Genomic DNA, 20,916 nt, shown 5'->3' with positions numbered 1-20,916 from the left:
TACTCACCTTCATCACCACACACCTGTAGCATCTTACTCCCACACCTGTAACACTCACCACCACCACACACCTGTGGCATCTTGCTCCCACACCTGTAACACTCACCACCACCACACACCTGTAGCATCTTACTCCCACACCTGTAGCACTCACCACCATCACACACCTGTAGCATCTTATTCCCACACCTGTAACAGTAACACTCATCAACGCCACCACACACCTGTAGCATCTTGCTCCGACACCTGTAACACCTGTGGCATCTTACTCCCACACCTGTAACACTCACCACCACCACACACCCACAACAGCACACATCCTCAGCACTGTAGAACCCACATGAACCCGCACCAGAGCAGCACCCGTATACAACAATAAACACATACCTTGTGCAACATACACCTGTAGAAACATACACGCTTACCTAACACATCTGTACCGTAAAACATACCCATATCCACACACAATGAGAGCAACACACGGCCAGAAGAACATCCACCCAAAATTGCACAGTTGTACAGACACACTTGTACATGTATTGCACCACACACTTATCACAATATAACGACAGGTGTACCTCACATCTAGGTAAACACTTACATCTACAGCGACACAGACATACAGCAACACACATTGTGGCAGCACAAACCTAGAGAAACAAAAATGTACACTAACACACACCTACGGAAAATATAATAATTGATATTAACAATACTAATTAATAATAATATTAGTAAATAATGATAAAAAATAATAATAATAATAATTAATAATTGATAATAATTAATAAAGATGATACTAATTAATTAATAAATATATATATAATTAATAATAATAATAAATAACTAAATAAATAATATTAATTTATCATAATAATTATAATTTATAATAACATTCATAAATGATAAAAATTAAAAATAATAATAAATAATAATAATAACAATAATTATAATAAATAAAAATAATTAATAATAATAATAATAATTAATAAAAGTAATAATAAACACAAAATAATAAACACAAACTATCCTCAGGCTACCAAATATTACATTACACTCAATGTATCAAATACCTGTGAAATTTTTCCTTTCCATGTTGTGTGTAGGTTAGGTTAGGTTAGTTAGATTAGGTTAGTTTAGGTTAGGTTAGGTTAGTTAGATTAGGTTAGTTTAGGTTGCATCATTTCAAGTCAAGTGAGATTACGTTGGATTCCTGACTACTGAGGTATTGTTCATATATATATATATATATATATATATATATATATATATATATATATATATATATATATATATATATATATATATATATATATATATATATATATATATAATAAGGGTCATATAATGCTTGATACAGCTTTTATTGTTTGTTTAATGTGACATCTAATTTATGTTTTATTTTACAGAGAGCAGGAAGCTGCCGAACAGAGACGGAGGTGAGTGAGGCTACACAGGTCTACTTTACCAGTAATGCTGCCATCATGACCAAATGTACAACAATTACCACCACCACACACCTGTAGCATCTTACTCCCACACCTGTAACACTCACCACCACCACACACCTGTAGCATCTTACTCCCACACCTGTAACACTCACCACCACCACACACCTGTAGCATCTTACTCCCACACCTGTAATAATCACTACAACCAAACACCTGTAGCATCTTACTCCCATACCTTTAACTCTAACCACCACCACACACCTGCAACATCTTATTCCCACTCCTGTAACACTCACCACCACCACCACCACACCTGTAGCATCTTAGTCCCACACCTGTAACTCTCACCATCATCACACACCTGTAGCATCTTAATCCCACACCTGTAACACTCACCACCATCACACACTTGTAGCATCTTACTACCACACCTGTAAGACTCACCAATACACAGTAACATACACCCACAGCAACACACCCCTACAGCAGCACTCACCTACAGTAACACATCTACAGTAATACACCCACATTAACGTGGCCTCCAGCCTCCCCCAATAGCCACACCTTCGCCGCTATTTTATTACCTTAATATTAAATATCCTAATACATAAGTAGCTATCCTAGCTGTGTTGAGTTAGCTGAACCGCAGATCTATGCGGCATTCAGTGACTGTTGCCTCATAGTCAATATCTGCAGCTGTTGTCGGCTTTGGGGCCGAAGCTCTCGTTCCCCTGAGGCAGAGCAAAGCCGACTGAAGGGGAGAGGACAGTCGCCATCTCATCCAAGCTGTAACATAACTTCTGGGCTGCTGCTTCTGTTCGGAGATTACCTCCGCGAGTCTGGCGTAGAAACATCTTGCACTTGGTCCCATCCCACCAGAGGTTGTGAACTCTAGAGGAGTGAAGCTGCCTTGATCAACGTTCTGAATTCTCTCCCAGTATGCCCTTATCTTGTCATTCTCGTTCCTCCTGTGTGCAGCATCGAGAGCTAAGTTACGATGACATGCGGCCATGGGATAAAAAATCCTGATGTCGAAGAAGGTTCGCTGTCCCAGCGTCCAGAATCCTCGAGCACTGACGTCACCACGGGCTTCGTTGAATGTGTTTGAAGTCCTATGTTGGAAGATCTCACCGTCCAATGGAAGGAGGGTCGGTTCTACCATGACATCATGGCAGATTTCCTTCAACATATTTGCTGTGACATCCCTTACTTCGGCATGCCTCATGCATATGAAGCCCCCTTTCTTGCGCACCATGGCGTGATAGACGTCATAGGAGGAGCCACACACGCATTAAGATGGCAAACCTTCCACTGGCCTACCGTACCTTTGGACATTGGCATCTGTAAGTTCTTGTTTATTGAGACTGAAACCATTTGCCCTTATCGGTAACGTTGTTCACCAGTTCGAGGCGCCCACCTCCTTCATTGATGAGCTCAAAGGTGACTTGGGAGGCCGATACGGGACCAACAAGTTCTTCCACAGATGTTGCATGTGTGGAGGGGTACATACTATATAGTGCGTATGGAGTGGCGGCAGCGTCTTTCCGGTGTTGGCACTTGTCTGCCTCTGTATGCAGTCAGGCTAACTCGCAAGTAATGACATATTCTCATGTGGTGCTCCTCCAAGCGTTACGGTGTTGAGTAATGGTCTCCCAGGTGAGGGGGTCGATTAGGCACTTCTTCATGTTTGTCTTTGGACTATCCTTATACCTTTTCAGTTGCCTACCAGCGTTACATTTACTATTCGTTAGGTGACTGTAAAGTAGCTGCTTTGGCAGTCTACTGTCATCCATGTGGGTAACATGGCCAGTCAATGTAGTTGTTCATGGATATTGGTAGCCTCGATGCTCCTACAGTTGGTATCAGCGACAATACTGGCATTATTTTGTTCTCTTGTCTTCCCAGCGAACTCGGAAGATGTAACGTAGACTACGTTGGTGAAAGTTTTCAAATGAATTTAGGTTCCTCCTGTATGTGACCCATGTCTCACTGCCATATAGCAGGGTAGGAAGGACCACTGCTCGATATATGTGCAACTTTGTAGATAATTTCAGCTCCCTACAGCTGAAGACACAGGTACAGAGTCTGCCAAAGGCTTGAGATGCAATCTGATCTGATGTTGAATCTCTTCATCGATGTCTGTGGTGGAGGACAGGTGGGAGCCAAGATATTGAAACGGGGGTAATATTAGAGAGGTTATTAAAGTTAAGCTGGATGGATGATGGAGGTGTGTCTGAACCAGGGGTAGGTTGAAAGAGAATCTGAGTCTTACGTACATTTACTGTAGGGCTGAAGTGGGCATACGCATTTGCATAGGTGTTTAGGATCTCCTGTAGGTCGCATTCAGTGTGAGCGACGAGGGTGAGGTCATCTGAGTACTGAAGTTCAATAATAGAAGCTGCCGACACAGTTGTTCCTGCCTGGAGTCATCTTATGTTGAAAAGACTCTTCATCCGGAACTGGATGTCCACACCGTGGACTAAATTGGCATTAGCACGAGTAAGAAAGGCAGCCAAGAGAATGGAAAAGAGTTGGTGTCAGAACACATCCTTGTTTTACCCCCGTTTGGATGAGGAAGAACTCAGACTGGATGCCATTGTACAAGACACTACCGTTCATGTCATCGTGGAGTTGCCTCACTATGACGATGAATTTTGGTGGGTAGCCAAAACGGCTGAGGGTCCGCCAGAGGGCTACCCTATTGACCAAGTCAAAGAAGGCCATGTCCAAGTCACGACGCTGTTCTCTGCACTTTTCCTGTATCTGGCGGGCAGCAAAGATTATGTCAGTGGTGTCAACAGCAACACACCCACAGCAACACACACCCACAGCAACACATACCCACAACAACACACCCACAGCAACACACACCCACAGCAACACACACGTACAGTAACACACAACCACAGCAACGCCCACCCATAGTAACACTCACAGCAACACACACTCACAGCAACATACACCCAGAGCAACACACACCTACAGTAACACACAACCACAGCAAAACCCACCCACAATAACACAACTCACAGCAACACACACCCACAGCAACACACACCTATAGCAACGCACACCTACAGTAACACACAACCACAGCAGCACCCACCCACAGTAACACACTCACAGCAACACACACACTCACAGCACCACACACCCAAAGCAACAACTACTACTACCACTACTTTGCTGTCACTCGGAATCGAGTATGACGATCATCCAGCTATGATACAATGATATGAGGTATTAGGGATGTCACCTAGGTTAATGAATTTTGAGGTGACTAAAGAGACTGATACTGGACCTACAGCATCGTTCACATTCGTTGCACATGTGGAGGGCTCCATCTACTACGGGAGGGGCGTCTTTCCGGCGTTGGCGCTTGTTTGCCTCGGTTTGCAATCGGGCTAACTCGAAAGTATTGACACCTTCTTGTGTGGTGCTCCTCCAAGTGTTACGATGTGGTGTACTCAACTCCTGCAGTCCCAGTACCCTGCAGAATTCCTTAATTCTTTGGAGCCCGCTGGAATGCCTCCTCACCACCTAACTCTCAAGATTGGAACTCCTATAATGCTCTTAAGAAATCTTGAACCACCAATCCTTTGCAATGGCACAAGACTGGTGGTGAAGAACATGATGCCACATGTACTGGAAGCTACAATACTGACAGGAAAAGCTAAAGGAGAGGACGTGTTTATACCAAGGATACCTCTTATCACCACTGACCTGCCATGACGCAAAACATGAACACACACACACACACACACACACACACACACACACACACACACACACACACACACACACACACACACATATATATATATTTATATATATTCTAAATATTCAGTTATTATTAAGTAAGTTCTGTATGTATTATCGAAGAGATGATAAAAATGCTTGATATTATTTTCATTGTCTGCCTAATGTGACAAAATTTATGTTTTATATTTCAGAGACAGAGACGAAGTAGTGCAAATTGTAAGGTGAGATTGAGATTACACACGTCTGCCATAGTGACGTAATGAACAAACACCACCACACACTTCAGGACGCAATCATTCTGGCAAATTCTAAAATAGATATGCTGGGCCTCAACATTTCCTCTAATATAATAATTATGTCATGGAAGCCACACATCCTCAACATTGCTAAAGCTGCCTCGCGAAAGCTGGGAATGCAGTACAGGTGCCGTAGCTACTTCACTCCTGAGCAGTTGCTTCAAGTTTATAAGGGATTCATTCGACCTAACTTGGAGTACTGCTCTCATATCTGGGGTGGCTCTTCTTCTGTCCAACTGCTAGATAGGGTGGAATCAAAGGGATTTCGTCTTATTAACTCTCCTCCTCATGTTACGTATGAGATAATTAATTCAATCGTATGTTCCATCACTATTAACGACTACATATAATATATTTGGGTAGAGTGGCGGTGTTAAACCATATAAAACTTACGTGTTTCGGGTCTAATGTAGGACTTACTAACTCCCGTCCGAGAGATGATGAGGCCGAGCAACCTGCCTTGTTTGGAGTACTCACGCCCGTATTATTAAACAACATCTTCCCTTGAAGAGGGTCGTCGTGTTTCAACCCGAGTTTTAAACTAAACGAGTCCTGAGGCACACCGCAGTACAGTACTTAACGGGGTGGTGTGGCGGTAAAATTAACTAATTTCAATAAAATTAATTTATAATATTGGAATTAGTTAATCTTACCGCCACACCACCCCGTTAAGTACAGTACTGCGGTGTCCCTCAGGACTCGTTTAGTTTAAAACTCGGGTTGAAACACGACGACCCTCTTCAAGAGAGTGAGCATTTACGGCACTAAATCCGATTTGAGTAACGTTACTAGTGGAGTACCCAAAACTCAGTAATTGGACCATTAATATTTATTATATACATAAACGACATAGATATCGGCGTAGGCAGCAACATAAGTAAATTTGCTGATGACACTAAATAGGGCGTGTAATTAAATCTGACGAAGACTCCGCAAAATACAGGAAGATCCTAAAAAAATAATTCGAACGGTCTGAAAAATGGCAGATGAAATTCAATGTGGACAAATGTAAAGCCTAGAAGATGTAAACAGAGAAACCCGATACCAGATGAACAACGATGTTAAAGAGAAGTCCGACTGTGAGAAAGATTTAGGAGTAATAATAAGAAGGAATCTTAAACCATGTCAACAATAGGTATTTGCTCGAAACAAGGCTAACAAAGTACTTGGGTTCATACAAAGGAGTGTAAGTTTCAAGATTAGAGAGGTCATTCTAAAACTATATCTTGCGCTTGTGAGACCTCACTTGAATTACGCAATTCAATTCTGATCACCGTATTACAGAATAGATAGAGAATCCCTAGAAAGAATTCAGAGGAGAATGAAAAGACTAATCCCGGGCATTAGGAACCTTGAGTACAGAGAAAGGTTAAAGCATCTTAATATGCTCTCCCTCGAGAGACAGAGTGAGGGGCGATATGATAGAGGTTCATAAATGGAAGTCAGGGCTAAACAAAGGGGACATAACAAAGGTACTCAAACTATCTAACCAGGAGCGAACTCGTAACAATGGTTTTAAATTAGACAAATTTAGATTTAGGCGCGAAATAGGTAAACATTGGTTTGGAAATAGAGTAGTGGATGAATGGAGCAAGTTACCAAACATCATAATTAAGTCAAATACGCTGGATAGCTTCAAACATAGGTTGGGTGGATATATGAGCAATAGGAGTTGGGTGTAAACGGGACTGCCCAGTATGGGACAATAGGCCCGCTGCAGTTTCCTCCATTCTTATGTTCTTATGTAATAATACGGGCGTCAATCTCTTCGTCGTCGATCATCAATGGGGCCGGCTTGAATTTGGCTATGGGTATGACTACAACCACGCACATCTACAACCACGCACATCTCCAAACACGCACATCAACAACCACGCACATCTACAACCACGCACATCTCCAAACACGCACATCAACAACCACGCACATCTCCAAACACGCACATCAACAACCACGCACATCTCCAAACACGCACATCAACAACCACGCACATCTCCAAACACGCACACTCAACTCTCACGCTCATCTACAACCACATCTCCAAACACGCACATCAACAACCACGCACATCTCCAAACACGCACACTCAACTATCACGCACATCTACAACCACGCACACATCTCAAACACACACATCAACAACCACGCACATCAACAAACACATCTCCAAACACGCACACTCAACTATCACGCACATCTACAACCACGCCCATCTCAACCACGCACATCTCCAACCACGCACATTATCAACCACGCACATCAACAACCACGCCCATCTCCAACCACGCACATCATCAACCACGCCCATCTCCAACCACGCACACATTATCAACCACGCACATCAACAACCACGCACATCTCCAAACACGCACATCAACAACCACGCACATCTACAACCACGCACATCTCCAAACACGCACATCAACAACCACGCACATCTACATCTCGCAACCACGCACATCTCCAAACACGCACATCAACAACCACGCACATCTCCAAACACGCACACTCAACTATCACGCTCATCTACAACCACGCACATCTCCAAACACGCACATCAACAACCACGCACATCTCCAAACACGCACACTCAACTATCACGCACATCTACAACCACGCACATCTCCAAACACACACATCAACAACCACGCACATCAACAACCACGCACATCTCCAAACACGCACACTCAACTATCACGCACATCTACAACCACGCCCATCTCCAACCACGCACATCTCCAACCACGCACATTATCAACCACGCACATCAACAACCACACCCATCTCCAACCACGCACATCATCAACCACGCCCATCTCCAACCACCACGCACATTATCACCACGCACATCACGCACATTATCAACCACGCACATCTCCAACCACGCACATTATCAACCACGCACATCAACAACCACGCACATCAACAACCACGCCCATCTCCAACCACGCACATCAACAACCACACACACACCTGCGGCAACACAATTATTACAAAAAACATTAAAACACACTCACAACTACGTTTACTTAAAGCAACACATCCACAGCAACACACACACACACACACACACTCACCGAGAGCATCATTCGCACTACGCCACTGGGAGTACTCTATGTTCCAAGGAGAGTCTGGAAATAGAATGTAAGAGAAACAGTTTACGGGGAGTTGACAGTAGGCGGGAAGTATAGCGAGGTGCTGGGCCAGATAAAGGTTAGCCTGACAAGATGTGTGGCTGGACGAAGCGCCAAGCCGGGACTCGTGGTGGTACGATTAAGAAGATTGGGTGAAAAAGAGAAGGGGAAGATTGTATAAGGCCTGGAAGATGGGTGGCGACAAGGAGTAACCAAGCGCAGGGTCACAAGATAGGTGTACAAGGCTAAGAAACGTGAATAGACAGTGAACCAAGCATTACTACACACACATATACCATCATCATCAACATGGTCCCCGAGCTTGCCTGATCCAAATTTTGAAATATGAACAATTAAATTAATGTTATATACAGAATATTGAATTAATATGCTTTAACACTGTCTGTTTAATAAGATCAATTTATGTTTTATATTGCAGTTTACTCGGTTCACTCCTTCAGGACCCAGACGTAGTCAATCGGGTGAGTGAGGTTTACGTCATCTATATTGTACTGAATACCACAATACTCACCACCACACACACACACCTGTAGCATCTTATTTCCACACCTGTAACACTCACCACCACACGCACACCTGTGGCATCATATTTCCATACATGTAACACCCACCACCGCACACACTCATGTAGCGTCTCATTTCCACACCTGTAACGCTCTCCACCACCACACACCTGTAGACACAGGCACATAGCACTACAAAACTACAACAACAATATCCTACTCCAAAACACACGCGGGGTATCAAATTCACACATAAAAACACGCACCTATAGTAACACACACACACACACACACACACACACGTTACATCATACAACCCGAAGTAACTCACACCCATAGCAACAAAGATCTACCACGCCACACAGATACAGCAACACACACACATACATGCCTTGTGCAGCTCAAGACCTACAGGAACACGTAGTACCCACATCTACAGCAACACACATTCCAGGGAACATTCACTGCAACACTACAACTACTACAACTACAGTATTACATTGCTGTCACTTGGAATCGAATATGACGATCATCCAGCTATGATACAAAGAGAGTTTTGAGGTGACTAAAGTGGCTGATACGGAGTCGTTCACATATGTTGCACATGTGAAGGGCTACATCTAGTGAAGGAGGGTAGGCGGCAGCGTTTTTCTAGCGTTGGTGCTTCTCTGCCTTGGTTTGCAGTCGGCCTAACTTGAAATTATCGACACCTTCTCGTGTGGTGCTCCTCCAAGTGTTTCGGTGTGGAGTAATCGTCTCCCAGGTGAGAGGGTCGATTTGGCACTTTTTCAGGTTTGTCTTAAGACTATCCTTATACCTTTTCAGTTTCCCGCGAGTTACATTTACTATTCCTTAGGTTACTGTAAAGTAGCTGCTTTGGCAGTCTACTGTCGTCCATGCGGGTAACATGGTCATTCCAACGTAGTTTCATGGATAATGGTAGCCTCCTTGCTCCTACAGTTGGTGTCAGCGAACTCGGAGTATGGAATGTAGACTACGTTGGTGAAAGTTTTCAAGTGCCTTGGGGTGCTTCCTGTATGTGATCCATGTCTCGCTGCCATATATCAGAGTGGGGAGGACGACTGCTCGAAATACGTGCAACTTTGTTGATAATTTCAGCTCCCTACAGCTGAAGACATGGGTACGGAGTCTGCCAAAGGCTCTACTGTACGGTAGATGCACGTCTGATCCGATGTTGAATCTCTTCATCGACCGCGGTGGTCGACAGGTGGGAGCCTAGATACTGAAAGTGGGTAACAAAAGAGAGGGTAGTACCGTTAAGCTGGATAGATGGTGGAGGTGTGGCTGAACCAGGGGCAGACTGAAAGACAATCTGAGTCTTACGTACAGATTCGTTCAAGATTCTTCAAATACTGCTGGAGACAGCTGGCAACTCAGGGCCGTTTGTTTACTATGCGTAGTACTAAAAATTATGAATGAAGGTAAAAGGTTATCGGTGATTGGTTACTTAGTTTTTCAATGCTTAATTAATGGTTGGGCTTTGTTGTTTCGTATTATATTATACTACGTACTATAGTAAACAAACGGCCTTGAGTTGCCAGCTGTCTCCAGCAGTATTTGAAGAATCTTGAACGAGACTGTACATTCACCTCAAGGCCAAAGTGTTCATAAGCATCTGCGTAGGTGTTCAGGATCTGTAGGTCACGTTCAGTGTGAGAGACAAGGGTGAGGTCGTCCGCAAACTGAAGTTCAGTAATGAAAGCTGCTGACACCTTTGTTCTTGCCTGGAGTCGTCTTGTGTAGAAAAGACCTCCCTTCACCCGGTACTCGATGTTCACCCCGCTGGCTAAATTGGCACTGGCACGAGTAAGGAAGGCAGCCAAGAAAATGTAAAAGAGAGTTGGTGCCAGTACACACCCTTGTTTATGGAGAACTCAGACTGGGTGTGATTATGTAGGGCATTGACGTTCATGTCATCGTGGAGTTGCCTCACAATGGCAATGAATTTTGTTGGACAACCAAAACCGCTGAGGGTCCACCGTAGGGCTTCCCTGTTGACCGAGTTGAAGGCCTTGGTTAGGTCGATGAAGGCCATGTACAGGTCACGATGTTGCTCTGTGCACTTTGTCTGTATCTGGCGGGTAACAAAGATCATGTCAGTGGTGCCACGTGATGGTCTAAAGCCACATTGAGATTCTGGGAGGAAGCTTCCCGCCTCAGGAAGAAGTCTGTTCAGGAGAACTTGCGATAATCTTGCCAGCTATGGACAGCAGCGAGATCCCACGGTAGTTGCCACAGTCTGACTGGTCTCCCCTGTTCTTATAAATATTGACGATGGAGACGTCTTTAAGAGCTTGGTGGATTTCCTCCTTTTCCCATATATTCTCCAGGAGAGAGTGGAGACGGCTGGTAAGCAGAGGTCCTCCTGCTTCATACACTTCGTGTGGTATTCCATCAAGCCCTGAGGCTTTGTTATTTTTCATCTGTTTGATGGCAGTATCTACCTCATCCAGGGATGGAGGATAGCTGAGGTGGGTCAGCTCTGGGTGCTGAGGGTCCTGTGGGTAGTCAGGACATCCACAACGGTGTTTTGATTGAGCAACGAATGGTAGTGCTCTTTCCAGTGCTGAAGGATGCCTTCTTCATCTTTAATTAGGGAGTTACCATCAGCATGAGCGGAAGGGAGCTGCGCCATGAATGATTGGCCCATAAAATGTTTTTATGGAATTGAAAAATTCGTGCCTCTTGTGTTGATCTGAAGTTTTCGCGTTTCACATGCTTTATTTTTAAACCAGTTGTTCTTTAGATTATGAAGTTCCCAGAATGAAGGTTGTTCTGCCAGTCGGTTAAAGCAGCACGTTTATCATTGACGAGTACATTGATTTGTGGTCATTTTCATGATATCAGTCCTGGTGTATTCTTCAGATCTGGTCGAGGGTCTCTCTGCAGGTTTTTCTCATGACAGTGTCGAGAATACCCCATTCAGCACTGGGATTTGGGTTGTTTGTTGTCGGATTGTTTATCAGCCCCTATTCGAGCTGCTCGCTGAAGACTTGTGCTGCCGCTGGATCCTCCACATGCTTAGTGTTAAAATTTCTTCTGGAGGCTTGTTGCCTTCGCCATTTTGGGGCGACGTGAGGTGAGAGCTTGGCTCTGACGAGCCGATGATCAGTGCGGCATTGGTCTGAGCCAACCCTTGAATTTGTTGCCTTGCCTAAACAAAGTATTAGTAATAATGAGATTGTGTGCACCACACTTGCTGAGAAGTACACTGTTGGGGTTACACTTGCCTAGTCCATTTCTCCCTATGGTTCCCTGCCAAATGTCAGCATCTCTGCCAACTCTGGCATTGAAGTCACCACGGAGCACAACCTTATCTTCTCTGGGGATAGAGGCTAGTACTTTGTCAAGGTCGGCATAAAAGGCCGCCTTGATGTCATCCTCTGCATCCAGTTTGGGGCGTATGCACTGATGAAGAAGGCATGACGTGAGTGATACAGTGGGACTCGGATCATCATGAGGCGCTCATTGATCCCAACAGGCATTTCAATTAGCTTATGTAGGGTGCATTGACGGTTTCTCTCAGCAGCAGGCTTACCCTTCCAGAAGAAGGTATAGCCGGACTCCTGTTCTGAGAAACGACCCTCATCTGGGAGTCGGGACTCACTAACGACTGCCCTGTCGATGTTATACCTAGCCAGCTCTTTTGCCATAAGGGCAGTTCTTTCAGGACGCTCATTTGTGCCAGTATCTAGAAGGGTCCTGCCATTCCATGCAGCGACCATAAAAGGTTGTATAATTTGTTTTTTGTTTAATCTGTAATTAAGATTGTTTTCGACTGCATAAGGATGACGTTGCTGGGTATGGTTGCCAGGCCAGGTTGGTCCTTTAGGCAGGCTATGTTTGGGGCACCTTTTCTAGCCCCCCCTCCCCATGTGGGGTGAGCAGAGTGGGTCCTCGTGGGGGGCTGCTCAGTTGCATAGACAGGACAGGATTGCACTGCTGCCTAGATCCCAATGCATTAACGACCATCTTATCTGTGCCGCCCATGTGCAGAGTTGTGACTCGGGACTCCCGGCAGTCATCTCTGCCTGGCCCCATCGCCATAAGACTTTTGAGGATATAGGTATTTTGATGATGAGCTGGATGATGGTTGCACATGAGTTGACTTATGTGGTGAGGCAGCAGCGCAGGCTGCAACCACACATAAGAACATAAGAAAATAAGGAGTCTGCAATAGGCCGGTTGGCCTGTGCATGGCAGCTCCTGTCGAGAGTTACTACCACTCCCTATCATCTTGGCTCTCACTTTTCCTGATCCAGTGGTGCAAGTGTTCCAACAAATGGGGAGAGGGAGAGGTGCAATAGACTGCCGATAGCCCCGTTTCTTGGGTTTTGCCTTAGTAGCCTGTCCATCATGCATTGCCTTCCTCTGCCGGTGTAGTTGTTGGGTTCCCATGGTGGTCACCTCTTCCACCTATACCGCCGTTGGGGTCTTGTTGGAGCTCTGTGAGCATGTCTGCCTGATGCGGGGCTCCACCTCAGATTTATCATTTGGGGGAATACTCTTGTAACCTTATACCTACCAAGGCTAATCCGCAAGGCAGCGGGGCAGTGGTTGGTGGGTGTCAGGACGTGTCCACATGCCAGTGGGCCTAAGCGCCATCCCTCTGCAGCTCCGAGATCCCCTGATGGTCAAGACTGGGCCCACGAGGCACCCAGTTACGTGTGTTGCCATGAGGAGGCACAGCAGAAGTCTATGGTGAAGAGGATGTGTACTGGCAGGCGAATACTTGTGTAAGTTGCTTCCCTGTTCACCACGGGGGCTAGCCAGTGGCGGTAGCTGAAAGCGAGAGGGAGCAAGCAGTGCTTGCACCTTAACACTAACATAGTGCTGCCACACTAGATGCATTACACCACCCTGCACACACACACACACACACACACACACATATATATATATATATATATATATATATATATATATATATATATATATATATATATATATATATATATATATATATATATATATATATATATATATACTTCATTTTTAGTCCATATAACACGTTGACTTTGAACATATAATCAACGACCTCACCAGCAAGGGTTCGATTCCTTGCTGGTGAGGTTGTTGATTATATGTTCAAAGTCCGCGTGTTATATGGACTAAAAATGAAGTAGGCTATATATATGTACTTCGCGTTTCATACCAGCTGGATTCGGTAAAATGCTACTGACACCACATAAGAGGCACGGGCAGTTTCCCAATGAGGTTCACGGCGCCATCAGCTCGATGAACAGGCTTTGTGTGAAATATAACAGAGTCTAGAACTGCTTTTAGTGTCCTTGTGGCCTAGCCGGTAAGCGTTCCCTAGTCACACCCAGTAGGTCGAGGGTTCGATTCCTTGCTGGTGAGGTCGTTGATTATATGTTCAAAGTCCGCGTGTTATATGGACTAAAAATGAAGTATATATATATATATATATATATATATATATATATATATATATATATATATATATATATATATATATATATATATATATATATATATATATATATATATATATATATATATATATATATATATGCAAATAAATCACTGTAGGTGCGCATGCTACTCGTTTATGCTGATAACCACACATAGTATATAATTATGAAGAATATATGAACACATATTAGTAGGTTTCTTATAAATAGTAAACATAAAGGTGTTACCTGCTCTGTGGATCAGATAATGCCAGACACTTTTTATTGTCAGTGTGATGTCATCGAATTTATATTTTATTTTACAGGAATATGACTTAATTGAGAACCAGTGCAGCATCAGTTGAGGAGAAAGCTACACAGATCTACTTTATCTGTACGTATATGCTGCCATCATGTACAGCACCACACACCTGTAGCATCTTACTCCTACACCTGTAACACTCACCACCACCACCACACACCTGTAGCATCTTACTCCTACACCTGTAACACTCACCACCACCACACACCTGTAGCACCTACCCCACACCTGTAACACTCACTTCCACATCCATAGCACACACACACACACACACACACACACACACACACACACACACACACACACACACACACACACACACACACACACACACACACACACACACACACACACACACACACACACACACATCCTCTCCAGCTGGTGCAGTCTGCCAAACTCCTGGGTGTAACTATAGACAACAAACTTGACTGGAAGGCCCATGTAAATAACACAGTCAAGGCAGCCTCGTACCGTCTCTACATGCTACGAAGACTTAGGTCACTTGGGACACCCACGCCAGAGCTGAGGACCATCTACAACGCCTTTATTCTCCCCAAACTAACGTATGCGTCACCAGCCTGGTCGTCTTCTCTCAACTCCACCCAACAACGTCAGCTAGAGAAGGTACAGAAAAGGGCCTGCAGAATCATGCTCGGCGCAGAATACTCCGGCTACACCAACGCTCTCTCCACCCTGGAAATGCCATCCCTCAGTGACCTCCACCACCAAGCACTGGAAAGGTTTGGCCGTGGACTACTGCACCACCCTCGCCATCGCCGCCACCTGCTACAGGCAGCCCCCCACCCAACTCGCGCAGTCCGCCACTACAACAAAATTCAGCCCATCAGAGCCCGCACCGATAGATATAAGAACAGCACCATCCCATCTATTGTGAAAATAATAAACAACTCCTGATTTATGTACTGTACAGCCCTGTAAATGTATTCAATGCATATTATATCATTATGTCTAAATCAAATGTAAGTCTGTATATTTTCAGCCACCGGCTGCAACTCTATTAATAAACCGTTTATTATTATTATTACACAGGTAAATTTAGTGATCATGTTTATACGTAATAAAGATACTGATCGTGTTTGTTATTGTCTTTATTATCTGTTTAATACAACATGTTATTTATGTTTTATGTTACAGTGATGATGACGACGAGCAGCAGGTGACGAGAGTGAGGCTACACTTTACCTGTTGGTCAGGGGCGGCACGCCTCTGTACCCCCCTCCCCCCTCCCCCACCCCTTCTCCTCCCCCTCCTCCACCCCTTCTCCTGCCTCCCCTCCCCCCTTTGTTTTGGTTGTCTCTACACAATCTTTTTGAATACAATAGAAAATACTTATGTTTCTATCCATATTCTGATTTGTTTCTTGTTTTTTGTTTAAGAAATTTGTGAGTTTGGATTAATCTTTTGCCACATTAGTTTTTCAAGATAAAATAATATAACCTTATGAAATACTTTGTCTTTCATTGGGTTTATTTTCAACACACTGCACAGCCGTAACTATGAGTGAGCCCATTCATTAAATTCATGAACAATTTCCTCTGTAATGTTTAATTAAAATGATATGTAAAAAAATGGTACGTATCCTGAGTTACTCTTTCATAATAATATTCTTCACTCTAATGATAAAAACTACTGCATCTTTATGATTATATTTCTTTATTTACTCATTTTTATATCGCTGCGCCATGTGAGTCGATGACGATGAGTTAGAGGACCGAGATCTTCAGCCCCTAAACCAACAACAGTCACAGATATTGACTGAGGCAACAGTAACTGAATGCAGCTTAGATCTGTGGCTTAACTAACTCAACACGGCTAGGGTAGCTACTTTTGTGTGGGGATATTTAATATTAGGGTGATAAAAGGGGAGCAAAGGTGTGACTATTGGGGAAGGCTGGAGGCCACATTAAAAAAAAAGTAGTAGTAGTAGAAATAATAATAGTAATAGTAGTAGTAGTAGTAGTAGCAACAGTAATAGTAATAGTAGTAGTAGTAGTAGTAGTAGGATTGTTTTTGTTTCCCCAAACATACAAGACAGACAGTACAAATATTAAGATATAAACATCTTTTAAGAGCCATATGTTAATGCTCCTAGTTGCTGTATATAGCAGGTAGACAATTTCAAGTAATGTATATAGATTAAATTGATCTGCTTGTGTTGTAAAGATGTTCTCGTGTGTCTTAAAAATGGTGTTAGTATTATTAACTTGAGGACATTAAGGTATTGAAGTTTGAGACAAATAATGATGTAAATATTTGTATACTGTTATATACTATTATATTCTGACCACTGTTATATATGTTATATTTTAATATATTATGTAATTTTGAGCTTCAGTCTTCAAAAGGTTCTGTATATAAGAAATCAATCTGTTAACTCATAACAATTTATTCACTTACATTAATGAATTATAATATTCACTATGTATAATATTAAAAGGATGTGTTTGTCTGTCTGCTCCACCCGGGGTTATTATTTTTTCTAAATAAACAAAATTATTTATTCGATTTTAATGTTGTTGTTTTTTACTCAAAAGTGTAAAAATTTCAGTAAGATTTCCTCTTGTTTGCTGAGAACTGTTCCCAGTAATAAAATTAAAAAGTAATTAATGGATAAATATCATAATGAAATAAATAATTACTGAATCATCGAGAATGAGTATTGTATCACCCATTTCAAACTTATTATTGCTCGTCCATCATCCAAGGAACTGTGCAGTACAGTACAGTAGTCTCAGTTCAACAGTCACGCGGGAAATATGTCGTTGAGCACAAGACTGACTCCTTTTGGTCGACAATCCAGTAGTTGGATAAAAATTCTCAAAATCTAGTAAAGGATGTAAAGCCAACTAGAGATACAAGTCTTATAGTAAAAAAACACACAGAGGTAATGCCTGCTTCAGGTGTAGGTCTCAGAAGAGGAAATGGAAGGTTTTGAAGGACAACTATGGTCCCCACCCCCCTATATCTGTTCTTTGAGCCCCCCGCTAGGCTCTGGGGTGGGCTCCTAATTACATGGTAAGAGCAATTGGTATTGGTTCTATCCCATATGTTTACGTGGATATATGCGTCAGTCTCAACATATGTGTGTGTGTGTGTGTGTGTGTGTGTGTGTGTGTGTGTGTGTGTGTGTGAGAGAGAGAGAGAGAGAGAGAAAGTTAGTGACGCTTCCCGACCGAGCAATCACTAGAAGTAATCACGTGTAAAAGTCCAATACTGAATTTCGCTGTATCACCACCCTCTCCTTTTCCCAACCACCCCTCAGATCATCTACCATCTCTCCGGTTATCTCTCCTCCTCCCTACCACCCTCCGATCATCTCTCCTCCCTCCCTACCACCCTCCGATCATCTCCTCACTACCACCCTCCGATCATCTCTCCCCTTTCTACCACCCTCAGATCATCTCTCCCCTCTCTACCACCCTCCGATCATCTCTCCCCTCTCTACCACCCCTCAGATCACCCCCCACCCCTTACATTAGGTTCCACAGAAATCATAGTGGTCGCCTGGCACCCCTAGCCTATATCTGCACTCTTAATGGCGTTTAATTTAACACATTAGTACCATCACTTTCCTGTTGAGGATGATGAGATTAAGCAACGAAACGAGAAGGCCAGAATAGAAACAAACAAATAAATACAACGAAAACTTTGTCCCTACATCACCATCATCTCTTCGAAAGTAAACAAAGATTTTTTTTTTTACTTTATATGAGTACTGTTGGTAGACATAGAGGATCAATATATATATATACTTTTGTGTGGGTCTTATTGAGAAAATTATAAGTAACAGTACGTGTGATATTTGGATTCCTTCACTGAATTCAACGAGAAATAGTAACCCATCCCCTGTTAAAACACTCATAGTTTAAGTTTGCTTGAAGTATTAAGGGAAATAGTCTATCAATTTGTGTGCACTTAGATAAAAAATAATTCTAATAGCCTATCCACTAGCCAAACAGTGAGAATGAAGTGATATTTCTAATTGAACCTCCCTATTCACACATTATCTTTTAAGGCTTTATAAATGCTTTTTACTGTTTAATACTTTGCTATTATGCTTGGGAACTCTCTTTCTCCCTTTCTTTCTCCCCTCCTCCCTCTCCCCCTTCCCACTTCATCATACCATATACCAAAATTATGAATATTAGGTGACACCATTTCCTCTAATATAATATGTCATGGAAGCCACACATCCTCAACATTGCTAAAGCTGCCTCTCAAAAGCTGGGAATGCTGTACAGATGCCGTAGCTACTTCATTACTGAGCAGTTGCTTCAGGTGGTAGAACGGTACCGCTCTTGCCTCTCAAGCGAGATGTCACGGGTACCTGTTGTAATTCGAAAGTTGCGAATTCGTATTCAGGGAAAGTTGTTGGAGCTTCCAATAACTTGATGACATAAACCATTGACTCTTCAGGCTTCTACGCCCTTAACTCATGAGACATAAAGGCAAGCATGAACTTAGCATGCTTCCCTGTTGGGCGCTGTAAACGCTTCTGCGTTTCACCTTACGCAAGGATGTAGGGGAGTGCCCAATAAATAAATAAAAAAAAAATCATACCGGGACACAGGGAACAATATGAAAGAGGAATGACTCTAAGGTGTAATATAAGAGGAATGAATTATCAACACAGGTCTAGGGATAGGGCTTTGACCAACACCGAAAAATAATCAGATTAGTTACTCCCTGACCAAGTCCAGATGATTTCTTGTACCTTGGCCTTTTCCATTGATGTGAGTTCATATTTTACTTTACTAGTGATCGTGAATACAGATTTAAAAAAAAACAATATAATAAGTTACATCAGACCCTTAGCCTAACTAAGGAAAGCGAGAGAGACACCACTACAGTACAATGTATACACAGATGACTAACAGATGTTACACGGAATACAGCACCTCGCTGTGATACGTATTTGACCATGGTGATACAGTCCAGACGGGATTAAGGAGAGGCAGTGGTCAAACAACAGCTCAAAACCCCGTCCTCACACAGACACTACTACTACTACTATTACATTTCTGTCACTCGGAATCGAGTATGACGATCAACTAGCGATGATACAATGATATGAGTTATTACGGATGTCACCTAGGTTGGTGAGTTTTGGGGTGACTAAAGAAGCCGATACGGGACCGACAGAGTCGTTCACAGATGTTACATATGTGGAGGGCTACATCGAGTGCGGGAAGGGCGGCAGCAGCGTCTTCCCGGCGCTGGAACTTGTCTGCCTCGGTTTGCAGTCGGGCTAACTCGAAAGTATTGACACCTTCTCGTGTGGTGCTCCTCCAAGCGTCACGGTGTGCAGTAATCGTCTCCCAGGTGAGGGAGTCGATTTGGCACTTTTTCAGGTTTGTCTTAAGACTATCCTTATACCTTTTCAGTTGCCCGCCAGCGTTACGTTTACTATTCGTTAGGTGACTGTAAAGTAGCTGCTTTGGCAGTCTACTGTCGTCCATGCGGGTAACATGGCCAGTCTAACGTAGTTGTTCATGGATAATGGTAGCCTCAATGCTCTCTCTCACACACACACACACACACACACACACACACACACACACACACACACACACACACACGCACACACACACACACACACACACACACACACACACACACACACACACACACACCCAGGGTAAACCACAGCTGAGGGACAGCAGAATAAGGTTAGGGAATCGACCAGCCATGTGAGTCATAGGCCAAACTGGTCTTAAGGAAGAGTAGTTGGAGGTGACAGCAGTGTCCCTGTGGTGAGGTGTCAGTAATGGAGCTCTCACCAGGAATGTTTTCTCCGGGGCTTTGTTGGATCAAGTGAGCCGTCCAGGTGGGTGGGAAAGGCGAGTGTTGCTTGGTCAGCAGTACTTGTTACAGCCGTAATAATCTAACAGGAATGAATCAGTATTTAGATGTAATAAGTGTGGAGCCGTAACAGTTTTGAGTCATGTGACGCCTTGTTCACTTAAAA

The 20,916-nt window shown here is 43.4% G+C and overlaps 1 protein-coding gene across 5 annotated transcripts in view; it reads left to right on the top strand.

The window, feature by feature from the left end:
• Positions 1-17,596, top strand: part of LOC121857092 — a 60,216-nt gene extending 42,620 nt beyond the window's left edge. For 2 of the 5 annotated variants that reach the window (XM_042352957.1, XM_042352956.1), the window contains exons 10-13: positions 1,410-1,439; positions 5,405-5,434; positions 9,083-9,125; positions 14,929-15,094. In XM_042352957.1, coding sequence (XP_042208891.1) covers positions 1,410-1,439; positions 5,405-5,434; positions 9,083-9,125; positions 14,929-14,967 — 142 coding nt within the window. In that variant the 3' untranslated portion in view covers positions 14,968-15,094. Of the gene's footprint in view, positions 1-1,409; positions 1,440-5,404; positions 5,435-9,082; positions 9,126-14,928; positions 15,095-16,082 lie in introns of those variants that run through there. The other 3 variants (XM_042352958.1, XM_042352955.1, XM_042352954.1) reach the window with 2 other exon arrangements.
• Positions 17,597-20,916: the final 3,320 nt, after the last annotated feature.

Source organism: Homarus americanus, unplaced genomic scaffold, assembly GCF_018991925.1.
Source record: "Homarus americanus isolate GMGI-L3 unplaced genomic scaffold, GMGI_Hamer_2.0 scaffold20465, whole genome shotgun sequence".
In the NCBI taxonomy this organism is placed as follows: domain Eukaryota; kingdom Metazoa; phylum Arthropoda; class Malacostraca; order Decapoda; family Nephropidae; genus Homarus; species Homarus americanus.
Note: the sequence above shows the minus strand (reverse complement) of the source record. Positions and strands in the feature narration are given on the sequence as shown.